Source organism: Tachypleus tridentatus, chromosome 1 (assembly GCF_004210375.1).
Source record: "Tachypleus tridentatus isolate NWPU-2018 chromosome 1, ASM421037v1, whole genome shotgun sequence".
NCBI lineage: Eukaryota > Metazoa > Arthropoda > Merostomata > Xiphosura > Limulidae > Tachypleus > Tachypleus tridentatus.
Genome location: NC_134825.1, coordinates 138,495,112 through 138,517,551, shown reverse-complemented (window position 1 = coordinate 138,517,551; position 22,440 = coordinate 138,495,112). Strand labels below are relative to the sequence as shown.

At 30.0% G+C, this 22,440-nt stretch overlaps 1 protein-coding gene across 2 annotated transcripts in view; it reads left to right on the top strand.

Moving 5' to 3' along the window:
* LOC143225340 (TBC1 domain family member 10A-like) overlaps window positions 1-22,440 on the top strand; it is a 68,140-nt gene that overhangs the window by 26,958 nt on the left and 18,742 nt on the right. For both annotated transcript variants that reach the window (XM_076454563.1, XM_076454571.1), the window contains exons 5-8: window positions 3,177-3,283; window positions 6,272-6,452; window positions 8,047-8,121; window positions 20,201-20,315. In XM_076454563.1, coding sequence (XP_076310678.1) covers window positions 3,177-3,283; window positions 6,272-6,452; window positions 8,047-8,121; window positions 20,201-20,315 — 478 coding nt within the window. The remainder of the gene's footprint in view (window positions 1-3,176; window positions 3,284-6,271; window positions 6,453-8,046; window positions 8,122-20,200; window positions 20,316-22,440) is intronic.

Genomic DNA, 22,440 nt, shown 5'->3' with positions numbered 1-22,440 from the left:
CACATCAGATTTTCCCCTTTGATTCTTTATTCTTCAACTAAATGTGACCCAGTTTGGATTTGATTTTGTCTTGCTTGAGTATTTTCCAAATCAAAGGTATATAAGTGTTGTACTTAATATTTCTGTAGAGGTTTTACTGACGTATCTTTTGAGACAGCAGAAGATTGGAGACTGCTCTTATGTCTTTATCGTATTAGTTTTTATTTAGATATTCCTCCTCTCTAGGTCGGAGCTATAAGAATGTAATAAATTATTTTTATTAAATGTTTCTTTGATGAAGAATTTTTTATGTCAAAGATAATTATTTACCCATCCTGATATTAATCATCTTTTTCTTTTTTTCACATGATGTAGTGATTTATCAGTTTAAATATTCCCATTTTTAGCTTGGCTTTGGCATTCTGTGTTTTCACACTCGTCAGTCTGTTAGATGATATTCTATACAAAAACATGCAGTATCAATTGTTATCTTTACATGGATGTTTAGAGGATCCTTGCTCAGTGTTTGTTTCACAATAAATCAGCTTTCCAGTTAGCTTTTTCCCTGCAATGAATTCTTCAGCTTGTGCCTATTTATTGCCCACTTCATTTTAACATTCTCTTAGGAACTATCCACCCATCTTCTGTGGCTCTGAAATCGAGTTTTGGGTGCACATTTTTCTCTACCTGTGAAACATATCCTCTCTGACTCAGAAAAGATGGCACCTCATCATTTGACAGTTCCACTGAATTTTGTTTAGTTAAGATACTGTCAGTGGGATTTTGCACCTTCATGGAAGTTAACCTTAGAGTGGTTGTCTGCTGCAATTTCGTCTACTGTCAGTTACTTCTAATGTGGTTTATTCTTGCATTTTCACTCCAGGTAACATTTTCTTTTGCTTCCAAAAAATCTGGATCTTTTCACTAATGTCTTTCTTTAGGGCTGGGGTGATGTCCTGGGGAAACTGTTATCTTTTGTTTGTAGGCTACTTATATCCACTTATTTAATCATTTTATTTGAGATTTGTGACAGACGAATGTTAACGTTTCCTGTCCTTATCATATCACTGCTACATGTTGGTATTCAATATGATATATCAACAAGTGGGGTATAACTTGATCTTACAGACTTTGTGTGCTGCAGTTTCTTTACTTTTGTAGATATATTTATAATGTACCCTTCATTGAGTGGTTTTTTTTTGGTCATCATGTCTTTGATGCAATGAAGATGGTAGTGCATCATCAACTAGTACTTTACTGCTTTCCTGTTATTGGTCTAGTTTTATATTCTTAATTTTACAATGCAGTATTTTAAACATGAATTTCTCTTTGCATGAGAATTTTGACTATTGCTCTCTAAGTTTTCCTCTTCTCTAATTTATTTATCACTCCTCCAAGAAGTGCAAAATTAATGTAAATTATTAATTATTATATTATCATTGCTCAAGCAAAGTATAATTTTTATAACTTCAATCTTATTTGATTGCAAAGATGTGAACTAGGAAATCAGACCCTTTTTGATACACCCCATCTTCCATATCTGCTCTTTCAGAAATTGCCAATAGTTCTGTCTGACATTTAATGCTAAATCATTTGTAACCAAAAGAAAGCCAGAGTTTTAATATATCAAATAATGTATTACCAGAGGAAATGCATAGACAAGCTTTAGCAAATTTTAACAACTTCTCATGTAGTTAGAAAGCCAGAAAAATTGTGAAAGTTCTATACTATTGTTTGCTCTTTGTTTTATTTGGTGCATTATTTAATTGAATAAAAAATCATTTAGTGCAGTAGCACCATTATTATAAAAAAAACACAGAGTTAAGTTTTATCAACAGAAAAAAGACAGAGGTAATACCATATTTATTGTTTTTATGTGTATTCTTTATTTTTATTATTAATAAAATAAACAAGTGTAAAAATTGGAAACGTTTAATGTTAGATATGGTGAGATTAGATAAAAGAAAGAATAATAATAATAAAAAGTTTCATGGGGGTATGTTTGCAAGCAACTCGCAAGTAGCCTGTGTGTTATGTAATTCAATAGGGTGAGTTTTGTGTTTACAAAGTGATTCACAAATTTTAGGGTGGGAAATTGGTTAGATGTTGTTAAAGGGCAATAGAATAATGACATTTAAGTATAAACAAATGTATATTATATATACTGTTAAGAGTTTAAAGCTATTTAGGATAAAAAATTTGTAGTTTTATGCTGTAATTTGAAGTCACTCTAGAAAGAAGTAGTTTAGGTTTATTTCCTAATTTCTTATGGCAGTCAAATCGAGTAACCAATATATAGTTAGCATAAAGATAATGACAAATCAGATATATCCTTTATTATAACAAAATATTTGATATATATATTTAAGAGGTTTTAGAGATTAGGCAAATGAACTTTAATGATTTTCAGATGAAGCAAAATATTTTAAATCGTAACATGAAAATCACTTTGACTCCATATGTTCATGAGAATTTTTTAGTAAAAGCTCATGAAATTTTGTAAAGGTATTTACAAATCATGCTAGGAGTTATTCTGTGTGTCTGGATACTGACTTATTCAAAAGATTGCTTTTATAATTCCTGATGTGGTTGCTTCTTTACTGTTAATTTGAGGTTTGTAATTCTACAACTTTCAGCTGTAGATAGGGGCTTCATTACATTGTCATCTGTTGCACTGTTTCACCAGTTACAGTTACTGAAGTTACCACATACTGATAACTAATGTATGCTAAAGTTCCAGATGTGCATGTCAAGACTCATGAGTGATACGATAATGTAGACAGATAATTATTGATGGATATTTCATGGATTAACCTATTTCTTTTATGAAAAAAGGACTTTTTTTTACTCTCTTTTGCTTACAAATTTGTGTAAAACAAATAGAGATTAATACTTTAAATTTTAGTTTGTATAATACCTGTGATAAGTAATTAAGTGGTTGTTATGAATGGTGGTGTGGCTGAGGCTTTGTGCTTTGTAAATACAGTTGTATTTATGAACAAAAAAAGGCATCACCAAGAATGGGGTGCACTTGAGATGCAGTTGTACTTTTACTAGAAAATTCATATGGATCTAGTGATGGAAGGTGTGATGAAATTATGATCATTTTTATGATGTACTAATACACAAATTATTAAACAAAAAAAACTCTGACATTCTCTTTGCTTTTGAAAATTAAATCTGCGTTGTATCAACAGGAAATAGACCACCAGTCTGGTGATCCCAAGTTTGTAGAAGACATAAAGAAAGATTTACACAGGCAGTTTCCTTTCCATGAAATGTTTGTTAACAAACAAGGGCATGGGTAAGTTAGCCATTTTCTCAACAAAGAATTTTTTTTATCCATTTTGTACTTCATTTTTTGGATAATTGAGAAATATCTCTTGTTGTTGTTTTTTTCTCGTAAACACAAAGGCAACACTGATTTCTTGGTATTAGACATAGTTTTATTAATCTGTTTCCATTATTGATACAGAAATACACTAACCACATGTTTGTAAAAAAATTTTGGAAGAACTATCAAAATTTTTGTGTTCACACACAACCATTTAAATTTGAATAAAATTATAACAAAATAATATTTGACATGTAAATGGCCGGATTATCAACTGTTCTGTAAGCATTCACTATATTTCTTATATACTATCTTTTTAGTTTGTTTATAATGATTATTAAGATAGCTTCTTCCTTTTGTTTGAAGTAGTGGTACCCAAAGACTCTTGATTTATCACTCAAAGAGAGTTTAGGTTATACAGATAACTCATCTTACCAATTTGAAGTAACATCAGTTAACCTTTTTTATACTGGTCAAGGGTCAAAGGCCATATCACATTTGTTGACTCACATTGAAAATTTTATTGAACTACTATTTTGTGAACTTATGTCATCGAGTGTGGTATCAATCTGCAGCTTATCATTCAGATGTTCATATTATACATTTAATTTCCTAATTTAAAAGTAATTATAAAAAGGCACATGCAATAATTCAAATTAGATGTTTATGAAATCAAAATACAAAGTCTGTAGATTTGTATGAATTAGGAACTCACTGATATTGACAAATTAGGATATAAAATAAGAACCTTGTATCTTTTCCATGTACTGAGATATTGGTGATGTGCTGAATAAAACATGTGGCCTTCTCTTTCCATTTTTGGAAACAGATGCTTATATTCACTTCTATATATGATCTGAATGACCAGTTGATATCTCAGAATGTCCCTACGTGGTTATCTCAACCACTTTCAAATGTAAAGGTGATGTCTCTTTCTTTCAAGATGCACCTTCTTGTTGGCAATTTGACTTTTTAGCTTGTTTGAAATTTCATATTTTTTAGATCCAAATATAGCTTAGTTACTAAGTTTGATAAATTATGATGAAATTCTATGGTATCAGTATAGTAATTAATGTTTTTTGATTATTCAGATGTTTATGTAAAACCTAAAAAATATTATTTTCCATGTATATAATTTCCTAAGACTTAATAATCCACAATAAGCAGCAACCAAGTACAAAGGTCATAAGTAGAAGAGATAATTGTTTGTTTTACTTCTTTATTTACTGTTCTATGTTTTAAGAAAAATAAGTTTAAAAACTTATATGTAATGAGTAATAAATGTATATACTTATATAACGTATTATAACTGAAGTATGACTGCATTTTATAAAATACTATGTTTAAACACTGTGAAGACTGATTATTATGTAAAGGTTGGCTTTATATTATTTGATACAGTAACATGAGTGTACGTGCTCTGCATTATTGTAACTACTGTGTTGTTAGCCAGTAATTGCTGAAAGGTCAATATAATAAAAATAATAAAAGATATAAATGTATAATGTTATAAGATTTGAGCTATTTAACCTAAACATTTGTGTTCTTGAGTTGTAATTTGTAGTCATTCTAGAAAGAATATTTATTTTCTAATTTTCTATGGGAGTTGTGAGATTGGTTAAATCTATCAAACATACAGAGATTCTGATTCAATAGTGAAAATAACAAATAAAATATGAAATTTCTTCTTAAAAAATATTCAATAATTATTTGGATGTTATAAAGAATTTAAATGTGAAATTTGAAAAATGATTAATACAAAAACTATTTTTAATTTTAAAATGAAAATTACTCTGTTTGTTGAATAGTCAATATTCTGAAAGAAAAAATTACAAGAAAATCTTCAATTAAAAAAAAAATTATACTTACTTTAAAAGCTTTATTTTGTGTACCATAGTCTTGTAATCCTTATCAATAATGTACAAAATCTTGTTAATATATGCATACATTATCAAAAGTCATAGTATAATTACTGTTGTGAATGCTTTTTGTGGTTACAAACTGGGTGGATTACACCCATATCATAATGAAGGGGGTTAACAGTAAGTCAAAGTTTAGTATTTTATGAAAATATCAATTATACAATACAATTCATAAATAAACTGTTGCACTCAGTTTTAGAAGGTCTATACTTTTTACAAGTATATTAAATATTTGCATCTTTTGATCAATGAACCAGTTAAGAAACTTGGAAAATATAAAAATATATTTTCAAATTATCACATATTAGAATTCTACTAAAAAAAATAAGCTGGCAAATATTGAGGTAAATAAGTCAAAGTAGCTTGTACCTTGTTGAATGAACTTTATAGTACTGTATGTGTGACATATAAACTGAGAAAATATTTCATAAGCAGTTTTATTTGAAGGTATTTAAGTCTGCCATTTACTTAAACAAATTATTTAAATAAAAAAGTTGGAATCTTTTGATGAATTATGTAGGTATATATATATAAAAAGAGTACTTTTCCTTTAAATTTAAAAACCTGTGAAGAAAGAACAAAATTTGTCATAGACTACAATGGCATATTGAGCCAACTGTTCTCAACCTAGAAAGTTGAACAAGGCAGTGTGTGGGTGCATATATATAAAAATCCATATTAATAATAATGGTTTTTTTCTATCATCTAAATAGTTATTGCTTTCTTGTTAAAAGAAAGTTATGAGAAGACATTGTATTTCACAGAGCAATAATATGGTATAAATACACATGTATGTCTATATTGAAGTCTCACAGATAGCTTTTATATTAGTTGTAATAACCCCCTGATGTGCTACATAAGTCAATGTAGTGTATTTCCTTTTTTCTTAATACCTTCAATGTTGTAGAGATGTTTAATATTCAAAAAATGATAAATATTCATGTATACACAATAATTATAATTTTCCAACTGAAAACTGTATTTAGCACCTAAATTTCTTACCCATTTTCTACTAAAGTATTACTTTAATTTTTAGACAAGCAGATCTTTTCCGAATCTTGAAGGCCTACTCTATATTTAATCCAGCAGTGGGTTATTGTCAGGCCCAAGCACCTGTTGCTGCCGTATTATTAATGCACATGCCAGCAGAACAAGCATTTTGGTGTTTAGTATCTATCTGTGAGAGATACATACCTGGTTATTATAGTCCTGGACTGGTAAGTTGTCTTCTTTGTATGTGAAAGAGCTATATATCTGTTTATTATAGTCGTGTCCTTGAAGTTGCTTTCTACGTGTAGGAAAGATGTGTATCTCTTATTATAGTCATAGAGAAGTACACTGTTTCCCATGTATATGAGAGATAAGTATGTAGATTTTACAGTTTTGGGCTGGAAACTGTTTCCCGAGTGCATTAGCGTTATATGCAAAAGTTGAATGGGAGGTATGACTTGAATTCTTAGTACTTATGTTTGTGAACTCAAATTTTGTTGGCCTTATTTCTTGGCAAATATCCTTCCTTTCCTTATGTTGCATGCTATTGTTTTGGGTTTATAATCAGCTTTTATCAGTAACCCTTGTGTTGAATGCTTGTGTATTACAAGAAGATATACTCTTCTTACCGTGACTGTGGTACAGTTTGTTGCAGGACTCTTTCTGGATGGTCTTAGTGCTCTACTTTGATATGTATTCCTTTGTTTTCCAGTGCCATTAAGTACATGGAATGTTTCCATCTTGGAAGTTCTAAATTCCTGATTTGAACAGGTTTTTATGGTCTGAGTATGTGAGTGTTTTGTGTCTGAAAGAGTTGTTATGTACCTATCCTAAAAGCAGTAAACTTTTGGTGGCATAACACTACTTACAGAATGTTAGCATGTAGTTGTGATATGTTATACTTCACTGCAACTTTATATTAGCTGTCATCATGCATTTAAAATCATTTTTATATAATGTAATGAACCATCTGTAGCTGTTTTATTGTTTTCATTCCTGAAAATGTTGTTTGGAATGTATTTTTTTGCAGGAGTAATTATTGTGGTTTATATTTAGGGATGTTTACAGTTGTATTATGTAACTAGTGCAAAAACTAGTTTTTATGTGACAGTATAGCAGTATAGTTTTAAAATATTACTAGGTAAGGGTATGTGTTTTCCTCTTGTGTTTACCTTTGACCTTCTATGATGAAAATATATAACTACTATATAAAAGAGTAAGTTTTGGAAAATATAATAAGTTTTGGAGATGTATGTATATATAAATATATATATCATAGATATAGTTAAACAGATAATGTTTGAGGAAGGTATAAAATGCTAATATATAGTTATAGTGTAGGATTGTAAATTTGACTTTTTGTTGGCACTGCACAAACCTGAACAACTTTGGTATGTACTATTATAGGTTGCTTGCTCGTTTGTGTGCTAGAAAGCTGTGTAGTTGAAATATGTAATTTATGTGCAACTACTATAGTTTTTATTGTATGATTAGGTCAGTAAGCTCTGCAATTGGTATTTGATACTTTAATAGAACTTGGTTTTCTTCCCTATGTTATGAAAGCTTTATATTTAGAATGTTTAATTAGGTTTTACTTGTACATTTTTTGCACCTATTTTCACTAGAAAAAGCTGTGCAGTTTAAATATCTAAGTTGCATATGTATATAGTTTTTCTTACATTTCTGAAAGTTGTATAGCTAGAACATACATCTAGTGTAGAAGTATTTGTTTACTTCTTATTTAATTACTTGAAAACTTTGTGAGTGAAATATGCGACTTGAGTACCAATACATTTTTGTTTTGCATGTTCTGTATTCCAGGAAGCTGTACAGTTAGATGGTGACATAATGTTTGGATTGTTGAAAAAGGTATCTCCTGTGGCTTATAAACATTTGGTAAGGCTGAAAATTAGTATAACATTTTGTCTTTTTTTTTTTTAATAACATGGATGTATTTTTATTCAATTAATTGTAGTAATGCAGTAAATATTATCTATTTGGTTAATTTTTTTTCACACATAACAGATATATAAAACAGTAAACACAAATGTGAATCATTTGGCCTTTTATTACACTTGGATAGTTTTATTTATATACTGTTTTGACAATCCTTAAAGAAAATATCTTTTCTATTGTATTTAGTCATTTTACAAACAGAAAGTTATCTAATGGTAAGAATGAGACAAACACTAACAAGCTTTATAAAGCATAAACTATATTTTTGACGTATTACAGCCAATTTAAATGAGAGTTGCTGTGTTTTTCACAGTAACTGAAAAATGTGTTATATTTACTTTCATGTAGTTGATTTCTTCTTGCTCTTGTTTATGAGAAATTTCTCAAACTGCATAAACACACACACACACACGTATATAAATCAGTAATTTTAATGATATTAAATGTTACTTGTCAATAGGTAATTAAATCAGTACTATAAAAGAATAATAAACTTAATACATAATGAAAACTACCCTAATGAGACAATCTCATTGTAACGTTTTTGTTTTATGTATGTGTGTGTGTGTATATATATATGCATATGGTAATAGTGAATGTTAATATGTTATTGTGAAGAAAATCCATTCTTAAAAATTAATTTCTTAGACTATATGTATATACTCAGTCTTGTGTATATGTTTCTGTTGTAAGTAAAAGGATCACTTCAAAATTGTGTTAACCAGTTGTATGTTTTTACTTGGTGTTTGTATAAAATATTATTTGAAAATGCAATTAGGTTGCTTTATTCAATTGTGTCAGTTTGATAAATAAATTTACTGTTTATGAGACTGATCAACATCCACTTATACCTCTTTTAGTTACGGGGTCAATTTATTCGTTATTCCTTTTGCAATGGACTTGGTGTAAACTACGTGAGTTTGTATACACGTTTGCTGCACCCATTAAGTATATTTAGTATAACTTTTAATGTAGTGTATGTGTCTTCATAAAACTTGGTAGACTTTTAGTAAACATTACAAGTCTTTTGTACACAAAATATCAGATTTTTTCTAAAAATTTATTTGTAAATGTAATGAACTGGTTCAAGTGTAAAGTGATTTTTCATGTTATGATTAAAAAACTATTTGTCATCCCCCAAATCTCAAATATCATTTATGTTATGAGTAAAACTTTAGATTTTATTTCTTATTTTTTCTGCCCTAATCTTTTACAAGATTGGTCAATGTGACCAACTTTGTAATCAGCAAAATAAAAAAATGGACTTCTTAATTATCCTTTTCTTTCTTTTCGGAATGTCCTTAAATTTAACATAAAACTACATTTGCTGATTCCAAGTATCTTTAAATTCATAACAGTATACATCTATTTACATTTAAATTTTATTTATACTCTTTGAACCATGTCTAAGTACTACTAATCATGTTGTTATAAGTTGGGGTAAGTTTAGCTCATTATTCTATCAAATTACCTTGCCCACGGGCTACTCCAAGTCCAAGTTGTTTGCTTGTGTGCATCATGAAACATTTTTATTATGTTATTATTTATTTTATCTAACCTAAGAAGACCCTTAATTTTACATTTTAAATACTTTTGTAATAATACATAAAGAATAAACATTAAACATGAGAAATAAATTACATACCTGATCTTCCTTTTTGTTGATGAGACTTAACCTTATATTTTTTATACTGATGGTAGTAGTGTAATAAATAATTTTTATTTAATGCAGCAAAAAAAAAAAAGACTAACGACATGCAAAAACAAGACAATTTCCTCTCACTCACTGTTTACCTGGCTTTCTATCTATGCTACAAAAACCATTATAAGTTCATCCAAGCTAGTTATCATCTTTCCAGTGAAAACAAAGCTTGTACTAATAGAGAAACTGACAATTATCTGTTCAGAAAAGAACATAATATAATGCATCAAGTGACAGATGAAAACTTTGGCTTTCTATTGGCTATACCTAATATAGAATTATTAACAAATTCTGAAAGAAAGAGGATGTGATAGGTGGGTGTGACAAGAGGAATGTGATTTTATTTCTGATAACTCTAAGCAAACAGAATTGAAGGCTATAAAAATAATGGTTTGTCTGAGAAATGATAATTTTATAGTGAGTAATTTACATTAAATTTCTTAATTACTAGGAAGGCCCGGCATGGCCAAGCATGTTAAGGCATGCGACTCGTAATTTAAGGGTCGCGGGTTTGCATCCCAGTCGCGCCAAACATGCTCGCCCTTCCAGCCATGGGGGCGTTATAATTTGACGGTCAATCCCACTATTCGTTGGTAAAAGAGTAGCCCAAGAGTCGGTGGTGGGTGGTGATGACTAGCTGCCTTCCCTCTAGTCTTACACTGCTAAATTAGGGACGGCTAGCACAGATAGCCCTCGAGTAGCTTTGTGCGAAATTCAAAAAACAAACAAACAATTACTAGGAAATAGAAGATTCCAAGAGAAAATTTTTTGCACTAAAAGGAAATTCAGGAATTTTTAAAATAGTGCCTCATGAAATTAAGAACGTGAAATTCTTAATTATTAAAATATGAATTATTAGCTACCCTTTCATGCTATACTAATTGGTATAACATAAACAAAAATTAGTTTAATTAAATTTAGAAAATAATTCCTTAAAAAGACCATGACACATGCAGTTTAGACCTACCCTTCCCATATGGTTTATAAGGTTCAAATAAATAAAATGTAAGCTCACGCTAGCTGCTTGATAACTGTGTGAAACAATTAAACTGATATTTTACACCAACCTATACTAGTGTAATAACTTATTAGTTGCTGATATTGAATCAACAGGAATTTTGAGAAATTGTCTGGTAATTCCATTTTTACAGCTAGTTAGACATAGAAACACTGTGTACATCCATTAGATGTTTAGTAATTCACCTTTGATTGTTTACTAAAACAGAAAACAAATAATGGAAAACTGTATTGATTCTGTATCAAACTCAGTGTGAACATACGTAATTTGTTTGGAAAATTGCTGTTTATTTAACTAATGATACAGAACTAATAAAAAACATCCACTATCTGTCTATTAAATCTTTGATTAATTTATTAGATAGACACAATGGATACTTTCACTGTTTTCTAAGTAAATTACTACTTACTGTTAGTTAAGAACAGACTCCAGAAGGTACATGCAGAGTTTCAAAAAAATTTAAATTGGTTTTGTATTTTTAAATGTATAGCTAAAGGCCATAAAAAGTTTAACTCTATTACAAATCAAAACACACTCGATTGAGACTGTCAGTAATTTTATTTATAGTGAGATGAAGATATATATTCAGGTCTGTGGTGATATTCCAAAGAGCTCTAAGAATGCAATTGAGGGCAATCCTTAACATTCTGGAGAGAATTTAGATTTACTCTTTTTTCCACCTTTTTTTATTCTGTTGGCTTTTCAACCTATTGTGGGACTGTGGTGAATTTGCAGACTCACATTGCTGGGTGGGGTCCAGGGCTCAATTTCTAGGGTGAATATTATGGATGGTCCAACATTACTTTGCTTTAATAAAACCAAGTTTCCTCAAAATGATGGTCTAGTCAGTGTTAATCAACAGTCTTTAACTGACCTATAAAACAAAAAAGTAGACCACTTTTAAATAAGCTGCTTTGGATTTGTTTTTTCCTGTTGTTTTTTGAATGTGTAATGTTTTGTGCTATTTTCCATTTCCTTTTGAGCCTGCACATTAATTAATAATTGAAAGGTATAGGAGCAAATTTTTAGTTTTTCCCTCCATCCTTGAATATTGTGGTTCTTGCTGGTAGGTTTACTTCTCTGTTACGTGAAGGGGCAGTTATGACTTATTTGACATATTGTCATAACTTTGTGATTTATCCTATCACTGCTACGGAGAAGCATTTTCCAACTCTCAAATCATACATTTACTACTTGAATTTTGAGGTTCTAAGGCAGAGTTTGTAGTCAACCCAAATAGATCAATGTCCCCAGCTGGATAAAGCAAAGTCTATGGATTTGCAACTTTAAATTCCAACATTGTTTAACTATAACTTTACTTTTTGTTGGAAGACTTTCAAGATCACCAACTTCATTGATGATGAGATGGATCCATTGTTAGCAGGCACGTTAGCTCAATTTTTGGATTTTTCATCCACCTCTGTTGTCATTGTAGACTTAAATTTCATTGGCTACTTTAGGGAGTCAATTTATTATACACTTTACTGCTCACTTATCTGACACATTGGATTCTTTGCCTTCACACTTTCATCTGTGCAAAGACAATATCCTGCAGAAAATGGATGCAATTTTCCACACGTGTTTTCCATTTAGTAAGCCCCTACTATAAAGCATAACACTTTATGGGCTTTTTCCCCTTCAGTTCTTTTCTGTTACTGAAACATAACTTTTCTGAAATTAATATTTTCCTTACTTGAAAATGTATTTTATATAGATTCTTACTTCTTTGCACACTTTTCTCCCTTCCATGTTAATATTGCATTATTTAGGAATAAAGTTAATTTCAAGTATCTTAGGGGAATCCACAGTGCTGTGGAAGGTTACTGCTCTTGTTCTTCTCAGTGGAAGTCTTCCAAAACATTAAAACCATTACTAGTAAACACTGTTTACAGAAACCTGCCACAGATAAAATAAGAGATACTAATTATGAGAACCATTGTTCATGCATTTGAACATAGATTGGATAAATGAAAAATATTTTGGATGCTCACTCAAAGAACACAAAGACAGCACAGACTCTTGAAGATAAAAAATTCAGGTATTGTTAAACATACCTTTAATAAAGATTGATCAATCAATTGGATAATCAAAATTTAATAACTATTGAGAACTTCTGAAAAAAGCCTGTAAAATCAAGGAAAGCCTTCTATGTCAACACTAGAAAGCCTGCTTTTAACAGAAATATGAACTTAGAAGCAATAGATCACTGGTATTCCATCATAAATCTAAACAATTAAGTCTTTGTCAAAAATCAGAAACTCTTAGTGGTGAATCTAATGATAGATTGAACTTCATATATATTTTTAATATTTTAAACAATATTTCTGCTGAATAATTCAGAAGAATATATTTGTATTTTTAAAATGTTATATAAATATTGGTTCAATGTGGTGCATAAAGGACAGTTCAAAACACAAGACACATAATAAATTAATTGTATTTTTCTGTAGGTACCCCACCAACAAAATACATATAAAATTATTTGTAATGAAACGTTAAGGTCACAGCATTCCCAAATGTGAAGTCATAAACATGTTGTTGACTTGATATATCAGCAGCCAATCATCCTAATATTGATAGAAAGAAAGAATATATATGATATAGAACTAAAAGTTTTAATAAAGGCATATTAATGTAGCACATGCAGATTTTGTTAGATTAACCAGAAAAATTTCAGTTTACAAAGAAATTTTCTGTTTTTACTATTACACTGCAGATTTTCTGTGTGAACTTTTCTCTTTATTGTATGAGCTTTTACATAATGATATGTCAGAGGGCATCTCATCATGTTTGTAGACTGACATTCAACTCAAAATTTTATTGAACTACTATTTTACAAACATATGTCAGAACATTCAGCATCAAAGTGTACATTATATTTCAAATTTTACTCTTATACATTAGTTAGTGTCTAAATTTAAAAATGTATATTAAAATAAAATTCCTGAGTAGTGATTGTTGTGTTTTACATAATATGTTGAATACAGCTTTGGTTCATATTAGATGTTTTTGATCTCCAAATACAAATTATATAGTTTCCTTCAAATTAGAAACACAAATTGCAAGTATTGATAAACTAGAATGTAAAATAAAACCCCCTGTCTTTTCTGTGTTCTGAAATACTTAGTTAAGCAACCAAGATGGCCCTGCTCACTTCTTCCATTTGAGCCCTTAACTTCACCTTTCTCTCAAATTGTATTTTTTGTTATTGCTGGCTTGTGGGTGTTGTCAGTCAGCATTGTTTGCAGTCCATGTGTATAGGACTCTTTTTATCATTCCTGCCTTAGTCTGATAAATCATTTTTTCCCAAGACTTTTGGGGATCAGAAAAGGGAATGATCTTCCTTACTCGCCTATTTGCTGGTACATTTTACACATTTTAGACCACTCTGATCCTGATTGTTTGTTATCTCCTATCAGGGTCTTAATTGTTATGTGGCTTGTACTAAATCATGTCTAGTCATTAGGAACTGATTGTTCATTCCTTTGGATCCTTCTGTTTCCCATGGCTTAATTCCCATTACCCTAATGAGGTGGCTTTGCAGTTTGATTCACATGACCTGTAATGGATTATCATTAGAGAAAAGGAATATTTTGCATATCACATCTCATCATATTTATCTTATGTTATTAGCCACTCAGTTGAACTGCCCACTGAAAGACATTATGTGAACTAGTAGGTTGACTACTACTAATACTTTTGTATCTCATGATCTTACATGATCTGGCAGTTATTTTTCTGAGGGTTTTTGGCTACCCCCTGTAGCTATTTTGACCACATATATTTTAATTTTAACCAGAGGTGAGTATTCTCCTCAATCATATACTTTTTTTTTTCTAGGTTCCTTTATTTTTCACTGGATACCACTCTGTGGTGAGTGTTGACCTGGTAGGTATGCTTTATCTTCTGAATTATTCACTAGTAACTACTTTTACGATATTTGCTAAAGGTTGCAACTGGCTTTGTTGAGATGAAATGTTCCAGAAGACTATCTAGAAATGTACCAGATAGTTTTACCTTTTATTATGGACCACCATTCATGTACTATCATGTATAAAACAAAAGGGGATCTGCCCTTCCTTCCTTTGCTGTTAAAAATGTATAAATCTTGGTTCAACTATTGCATAGTTTCCAGAACATTGATTCTCAGAACTTTCCCAACACATTACCCTCCAGACTCTACTAGTGGAGCTTGAGAGCCCTTATCATCTCTAGTTTCCAGTCATTGGGGTGAAGGCAGAGGTTTTTTCCTCCAGAATGTTTGAGTGTGTTTCTCCACTCTTGGAGAAGAGGACAAAATTGGGGTCCCTCCTACTCTGGTCCCTGGATGTTTTTCCCAGATGCCAGTAGGAGTAGCACCAGCCTTTACTATAGCCTACTTATGATTCTGGTTCAAATCTGAAATGAAGCTATCCACCTAGGAGGTGTGTGACCATTCTCTTTGATCAATGTCATTTTGTATATTGTTCATGGAAGGAGGTCTAATATCTCCTCATAATTTTGAACATTAAGTTGTTTCTCATTATGGAGGGCATCCTCTCCATAAATCCAGTGAAAAGTGGAATACTCCTTGCTCGTCCACTTGGTTAGTGAGTGAGGATGAGTGTTTATAATTCTAGACTGGATGAGTTCTTTTCCTTTGGTTGAGTGTGGCATACACAATATTGTCATTCTGAGCCTGGAGTGTTGCACTTTGGACTTTTTCAGGTGGAGGAGAAAGTTTGTTCACTTCAGTGTTGCTTGCTTACTTGTGATGATTCTAGTGGTTTGAAACATTTCACTTTATGGCTGCAGATTGAGATCCAGTGAAAAGTGTGTGTGTGTGTGTGTGTGTATATATAACACTGTGGCCCAATAACCCTAGTCATCAACATTCCAACCCTGTATTGTGCAACATCAATATAGGTCAGCCCCAACCAAACAGCTGTATCATTTTTATCTTCCTGTCCTGTACAGACACTTTCAGTATGGATCATGCCTGCATTGGCCCCTCCACCTTCTCCTTGTGGAATTATATCTATTTTGTCAGCAGAGATAAGTATTTTTTGAAAGTTTATGTTTTCCTAAACTGAAAATTTACTTAAAACAGTAATTACCTCTGCTGATATTCCTACTAAAAGCTGGTTTATGTCTTGAAAAAGTGATTACATTATCTGAATAAAGTGCTTATATACAGTACTTAGATAGAGAGCATGTTGAAGTTGGTGGAGAGATTTGCAAATTAGATTTGCCTAGAACATTCAAGTGGGGTATAAAATACTGGATCAAACACTTTCAATGCTTAAATGGACAAAGAGTGGAAACCCTGAAGATCAAGAAATAGCTATAGTGTCAGCAGCTGTAAGTATTATTTGTATTTCATTTTCAGTTAAGTAAAATGTTAACTTTTCTGATACATAAAACTATTTTTAACCTTAAAATTATCTAGCATGTTGGATACTACATACAAAAAGAAAAAATGCATGAGCAAGTCATTGCTTGAAAAATCTTAAATAATTTTACAAATCTGATATTTTGTGTATGAAAGCCTTGTTATTTTTACTGATAATCTACAAAAATTCTAGTGTAAAAATTATAAGCTCAAAATGTGTACGAGGTTGGTTGCTTGGAATGAGTCTGTAGTGAGAGAGTTAATTGGTGAAATTAAAATACAACATTGCTTGTATTATCACAATATCAATTTGGGACTTCAATTTAATTCTGAAATGATTGTTGTTCTACATAACATGAAAGTCCAACCACCTAGTGGAGGACATTATCTAAAAAAACTACATTTAGGTGTAAGGATAATTTTGAAGGTCTTCCTCTGAATAAGTTGATATCTACATGATTTTTGGGACATTCTGTAATATAATAATGTAAGCTATTTTTCATACTTATATTTAAAGGCATTAACACATTAGTTTTGTTGGAAATTATTTATATGCAAATAATTTTTCTGCACGATGAATCAATACTATGAAAAAAAAAATGTTTTTGTATTTTTAGATGTTTTTCACAATCTATTTGACTTGCTCTTAAAATATATACAAAACAATATGATATTCCATTGGATATAACTTTTTTGTGAACATTTTAAATTTTTAAATAATGAACAAGAAATTCTGAACAACAGCATTCCTAAAGTCAATGCAACATATCCTCTCAAACTAGACTATATACATGAATTCTGAGATTTTAATTTGTTACCATTGGAGTACTAATAAAGATTTCACATGTAAAAGTAAAAGCATGTAATTGTGCATCACAGTAATTGTGTTTGTGCATTTAAGAATTTCTCTGGAAAGATAAAATGATCCAAGATTAGGATGAAAATGTTAGCATGGTATTTTCAGGAAAGCTAATTTCCTCAAAAAAAATGTTAGGTAGCACTTTATAGTGGGAGGACCAGCAGGATGAATTATGAAGCAAGTTTGAATTTACCTAAGCTAAATGAATTCAAGAAAATAAGTAAATAAACACAATGAAAGTATTATAACTTATCTCAGATGAGCTTCTGATCTAGTATGTTGGGTATTATGATTTCAAATAGCAGGAAATTTTCATTTTAGTTTAGAAGTTAATGTGGGTATGTATCAAATATTGTGAACAAGATTGATATACACAGTTTTCTTTCTTAACACCAATATATTTTAATGTACAAATTACAGTACAATTCATAATAAAGGGTATTACTTATAGTTAGTACAAATACTGATTTATATACAAAAATATTACAAACGTTCAAACAATATTAAGTCTTCTGTCTAGTCTGGAACTGAATATTTTACAGATTGTTCACAATGGGCAATTAATTCTGAGTTGACTATTCTTAGCTGGCCTCATGCCTTTTATCATCTGACTTTTTGCCAATGGGAGATATCTAATGTCCAAAGTTAATTCACTGAAGCTGAATGGTGTGTAATGTTCGAAACATGTAAACATTCCTGTTTTAGTATGTGCATTTTTTCAAGTAATAAATGTTAATCACAATTATGGCTTCAGAAGCTTATAGTATATCAGCTGTTTTGAACCAACAATATTAATGTCTCCTTTCACACTGATTTATAAGTTTTATGGCAAGATTCTCAGAAGTTCAGTAGACAGTAATACCGGCAATCATTAGTATTTTACATGTATATGTAGTACAAAATTAGAGAATACACATACGTTTTGTTACACATATTTAATACTATAAGTTACATACATTTCTAAATATATTTAACTAATAAAACCAATATTAAAATAAATATATACTAGTCAGTACGTTACAGGGCACCATTAACATGTAAGTTTTCACTTCTGTCTTTAATTATATGTTGTAAAAAGTTACAGATAAAACCGTTATTTTAATGAGACAGTTATTATATCATCCTGCATGTTTCCCACCTATTATTTAACATAAAATGGCTATGCATACAGAGCATATAATTTAATATAGAACATTGTTTGAGAAAATCCACTACACCACCCTCCTTAGATGTTATATATACATTGATGACAATACATTAAATATAATACACCATTAAAGATTTATACAACTTCAAAATTATTGAAAGTATATAACACAATCAGTACAAATAACTTTGTGATCATAAAATTACATAGCTCATGAAAGTGCTTAAACACAATAAGTAGATACAAGAATGAGGTGCTCTTCAAAAGAAATTAAGAAACAATATGTGGAATTATATTAGGACATTGGAGTTGTAACATAACAGATTTTCTTCTGGTGGGACAGCAGTAAACCTTTGGATTTATGATGCTAAAATTAGGAGTTAAATTCCCCTCATATCATATGGTATTAGCATAAAGAATTCTCAGCTTATTCTATTTGAAATTGCTAAGCTGATTTTGCACCTTTAGATTTATAGTAAGAAATAATAAGATCTAAAATTTTAAAAATTGTGTATTTTTTGTCTGTATTTAGTTTATAACTGTATTTACTATCATACAAGTTTTCATTTGAAAGCCTTGACAAAGGTTTTTGTGAGTTTCTGAATTTATTTTATTCTTCTGTTTTTATGTGCTATAATGTGAAGTTATTTATTTAAGAGTAAGAGATTAACTCCATCTAGAACAGAAAGAACCTTTCATATGTTGAATGCAATCTGCATATAAGATTCCAAAATAAAAGTACAAGTAATAATTCTAACTCTATTTCAACAACTTTTAATTCAGAAGTATTTGAAAAATTAACATACTGTTATTTATTTAGTGTATTCATTGCAAAGACACCTATAAGATATTCAAGCTTACATTTCTGCACAACCCTGAGGAGTCTCACTTGTGATCAATCTGTTTATCAATTTTGTTTCCCATCTCAAATTATAAGTTTCTATTTGCTATGAAACTATCATCCATTGAGCATATAATTATCTGTTTGTTTCTCACGTGATTTTCCTTCTCTTTCTTTGAGTTTATTATTATACAAAGGGTTCTCACCCTTCTATGATTTTTCAACACATAGTATCAACAATTCCTTATGAAGATTATATTTTAAAATAGCTACAGGCCAAGTCTAAATACCACTGGATAGAGCAAATTATAAAACTGTTCACATCAACATAGAGTGGATTAATGTGGTGTGAGAAATAACTTATGAAAGTTTGAAAATTATTAGTTGTAGCCTCTGCAGAAAACAACAGAATCTAATAGGAAGTTTACAAGACTTAGGAACAACAAGAAATCTAAATTTTTGTAGGGACTTTAAAATTTTTTTTTTTTAATTCCTGAAATTGTATGTGTTAAATTTATTTGAAAGCTACAGAAAATCTGGTTAAATAATTCCATTGTGGAAATGAAAAACATTAAAGAATATCAGTTGTTTTATTGCTCAGGCTGAAAACTTTGTACCAACAGGTAAACTACAAAAGAAGTCAAATAGTTTTAATATATTATTTTTAAGTATTTAGTTGGAAATTACAAAAATAAGTGACTGCATACTAACAGTTCATGGTCACATTTTATTTATATTTGTTTTTAGTACTATGTCACATTCAATAATGTTTTTTAAAGATGTGACTTGACCATTAGATAATCCCACAGAGAATTGGTCTAAACTTAAATTTTAGTGAATTACCTTCATGTAATAGAATATAACTTTTGAAAGCAGTTTAATCTTAAGGTATTATTACTTCAATATCAAAATTGTACAAATTGAAAAGTGGTTTCTTTTTTTTTCTTTGTTATTTTGATCTCTTTATGATATGATGGCATAAAATAATGTAATAAAAAATTTTATGCATTTATTCATGCTTTTTCATCATAAAATATAAAAAGTGTAAACCATTTTTCATGAAAGAGGTAATCTGTTTTAGAGAAAACAGGCTGTGGAGCCAATTCTTTATATGACTGAATGGTTGATGTGCATCTTTTCTCGTACACTACCCTGGTCTTGTGTTCTAAGGATATGGGATATGTTTTTGTGTGAAGGTAAGTTAATGTGGACAGCTTGAAGAGTTTAAAGAGAATATAACCATCTTTTGATAGATCACTTAGTATATCAATATGCTTTGACTTCTATGCTAATTTAGGGAAATATTAATAAGTAGTTTTATATATAAAAAAAAAAGTATAAAAATAAGTACATAAAGGCACATTTCTTTTATACATTCACCTTCACACTATTTGTTTCAAAATAATGTTTAAAGTTCTCTAGCTGTTATTTTAATTAGATCACGTATATGTTTTTACACATTTTTATAATAAATATATTAAGTTCACATCAGATAGGAATGCCCATACCACACCCTTGCCAAAATTAAAAAGAAAAAAAAAGAATGAATCTTGTGAGGCTTAAAGAAAGCTTTATAGGAACTCTAATTTTCTAATGAGAGTGAAGACTGTAGTAGTTGTGTACATATATGAAGTATAATATTGTTATATTTAAACTGTGGGAATGCTATATCAATTAACATCAAAAGTAAAGCCAAAACAGACTGAATTATATTTGGTTCTGAATATAACTTGTGAATAGAGCTAGCCAGTTAGATTAATCTGTGTGTAACATCACACTCCCTGTAACTTGTATAAGTAAAAAACAAAAAAAAATGGGCAACCATCTTAACTTTTTTAACCACCACATTTTTCTAATACAGTATGTTTTACATTGAGTTGTTAATTTTTTGTTTTAAAGTAATTTATGAAGTATCCCTGATGCCATATGATAGATCTTTTCAGAATGTTTCCATCTGTGATAAAGTTTTTTTTTGTTAAAATATATATTTCCCATAAGTTTTACGGATTTTTTTTTTCTTGACAGATAAATTGCTAATGTTGACTAAAGACTATCTCATTATCACCATTGTTTGTTTTTGAATATGTTAATCTCATAGTCAATTAGTAAGCCTCAGCCTATGACTATAAATGTATTGCATGTAGAAGTTCTATCTTGAGGGGGGCCTCTAAAAGTTGAAAAGCCTAGGGCCAATAAAACCCTTAATCTAGCCTTGTCCATAGTGATCTTCTTTAAATTAAATAATGAAAACATGTTTTATTATAACTCTAATGGATAATAATGTTTTTATTTAAAACATCTCAGGATTACAACTACAAATAATTTAGTAGCCAATTAGGCAATTTATTTATATATGTTGTGTGAATTGGATAAACATAAAATTAATAAAGTGTTATAATGTGAATGCCTTTTACAAGTAAGTGAAACATTATTATAATCAATCATATTTTCCATAAGACATTAAGTTATACCATTAAGAATTAGAAGAGTGTGAAATACTTAATACTCCAGCTACAGTAGTGTTTGTTGTGTCCCAACCAGCCTGAAGAGCTGTGGATTGGGTGAAATGTATCATCAGCAAAGGACATGACAGATAGAATGTGGATGGAATATTTTTATAATATACACTCTTTTAATTCATGAAAATCTGTAAGGGATTAGATTGAAAATGTTCTATTAACAAGTATAACAGGTCTAACTTAATGTTTTGTAACAAATGTAATTGATATTCAGTAAAGATTTGAGTCATCACAAGATTTTGCTGTCACTTCTGTACTCACTAAATGTTTAAATAAATGTATTTGATATAATGACAGTTTTATTTCATTTAGTGGACATAAGAAAAGAGCCTCGTGTACAGATATTACAACACAATAAAACTATAGTAAATTGTTAAAAAATAAAAACACCACACTTTTAAACAAAGTACCAGACATCAACCAAATACTTTTATTAAGCTTTGGAATCCCCAATCGTGATTTGTTTGCCTTCATACTGTGTATATATTCTTGTGTGTGTGTATATATGTATATTGACAAAATATTTTCCATATGTTTTACACTTGCTACTATGTTGAACTTTTAATAAATTTTCTTTCTTACTCATTCATCCCATCTCTAAATTGCATAAGTTTATGTACTGTATTTTAAGTTGCCTAACGACAATATCTGCTGCTTTCAAAGGGAGATACTTTCACAATCCACAAGAAAAGTCTACAGAAATGAATAAAAACAAAACAGCTTTAAACTTATATACTTACTCTATAAATGCTTGATAGTATAATATTGCTCTGTCAAATCATATTTAAACTTTCTTTAAACT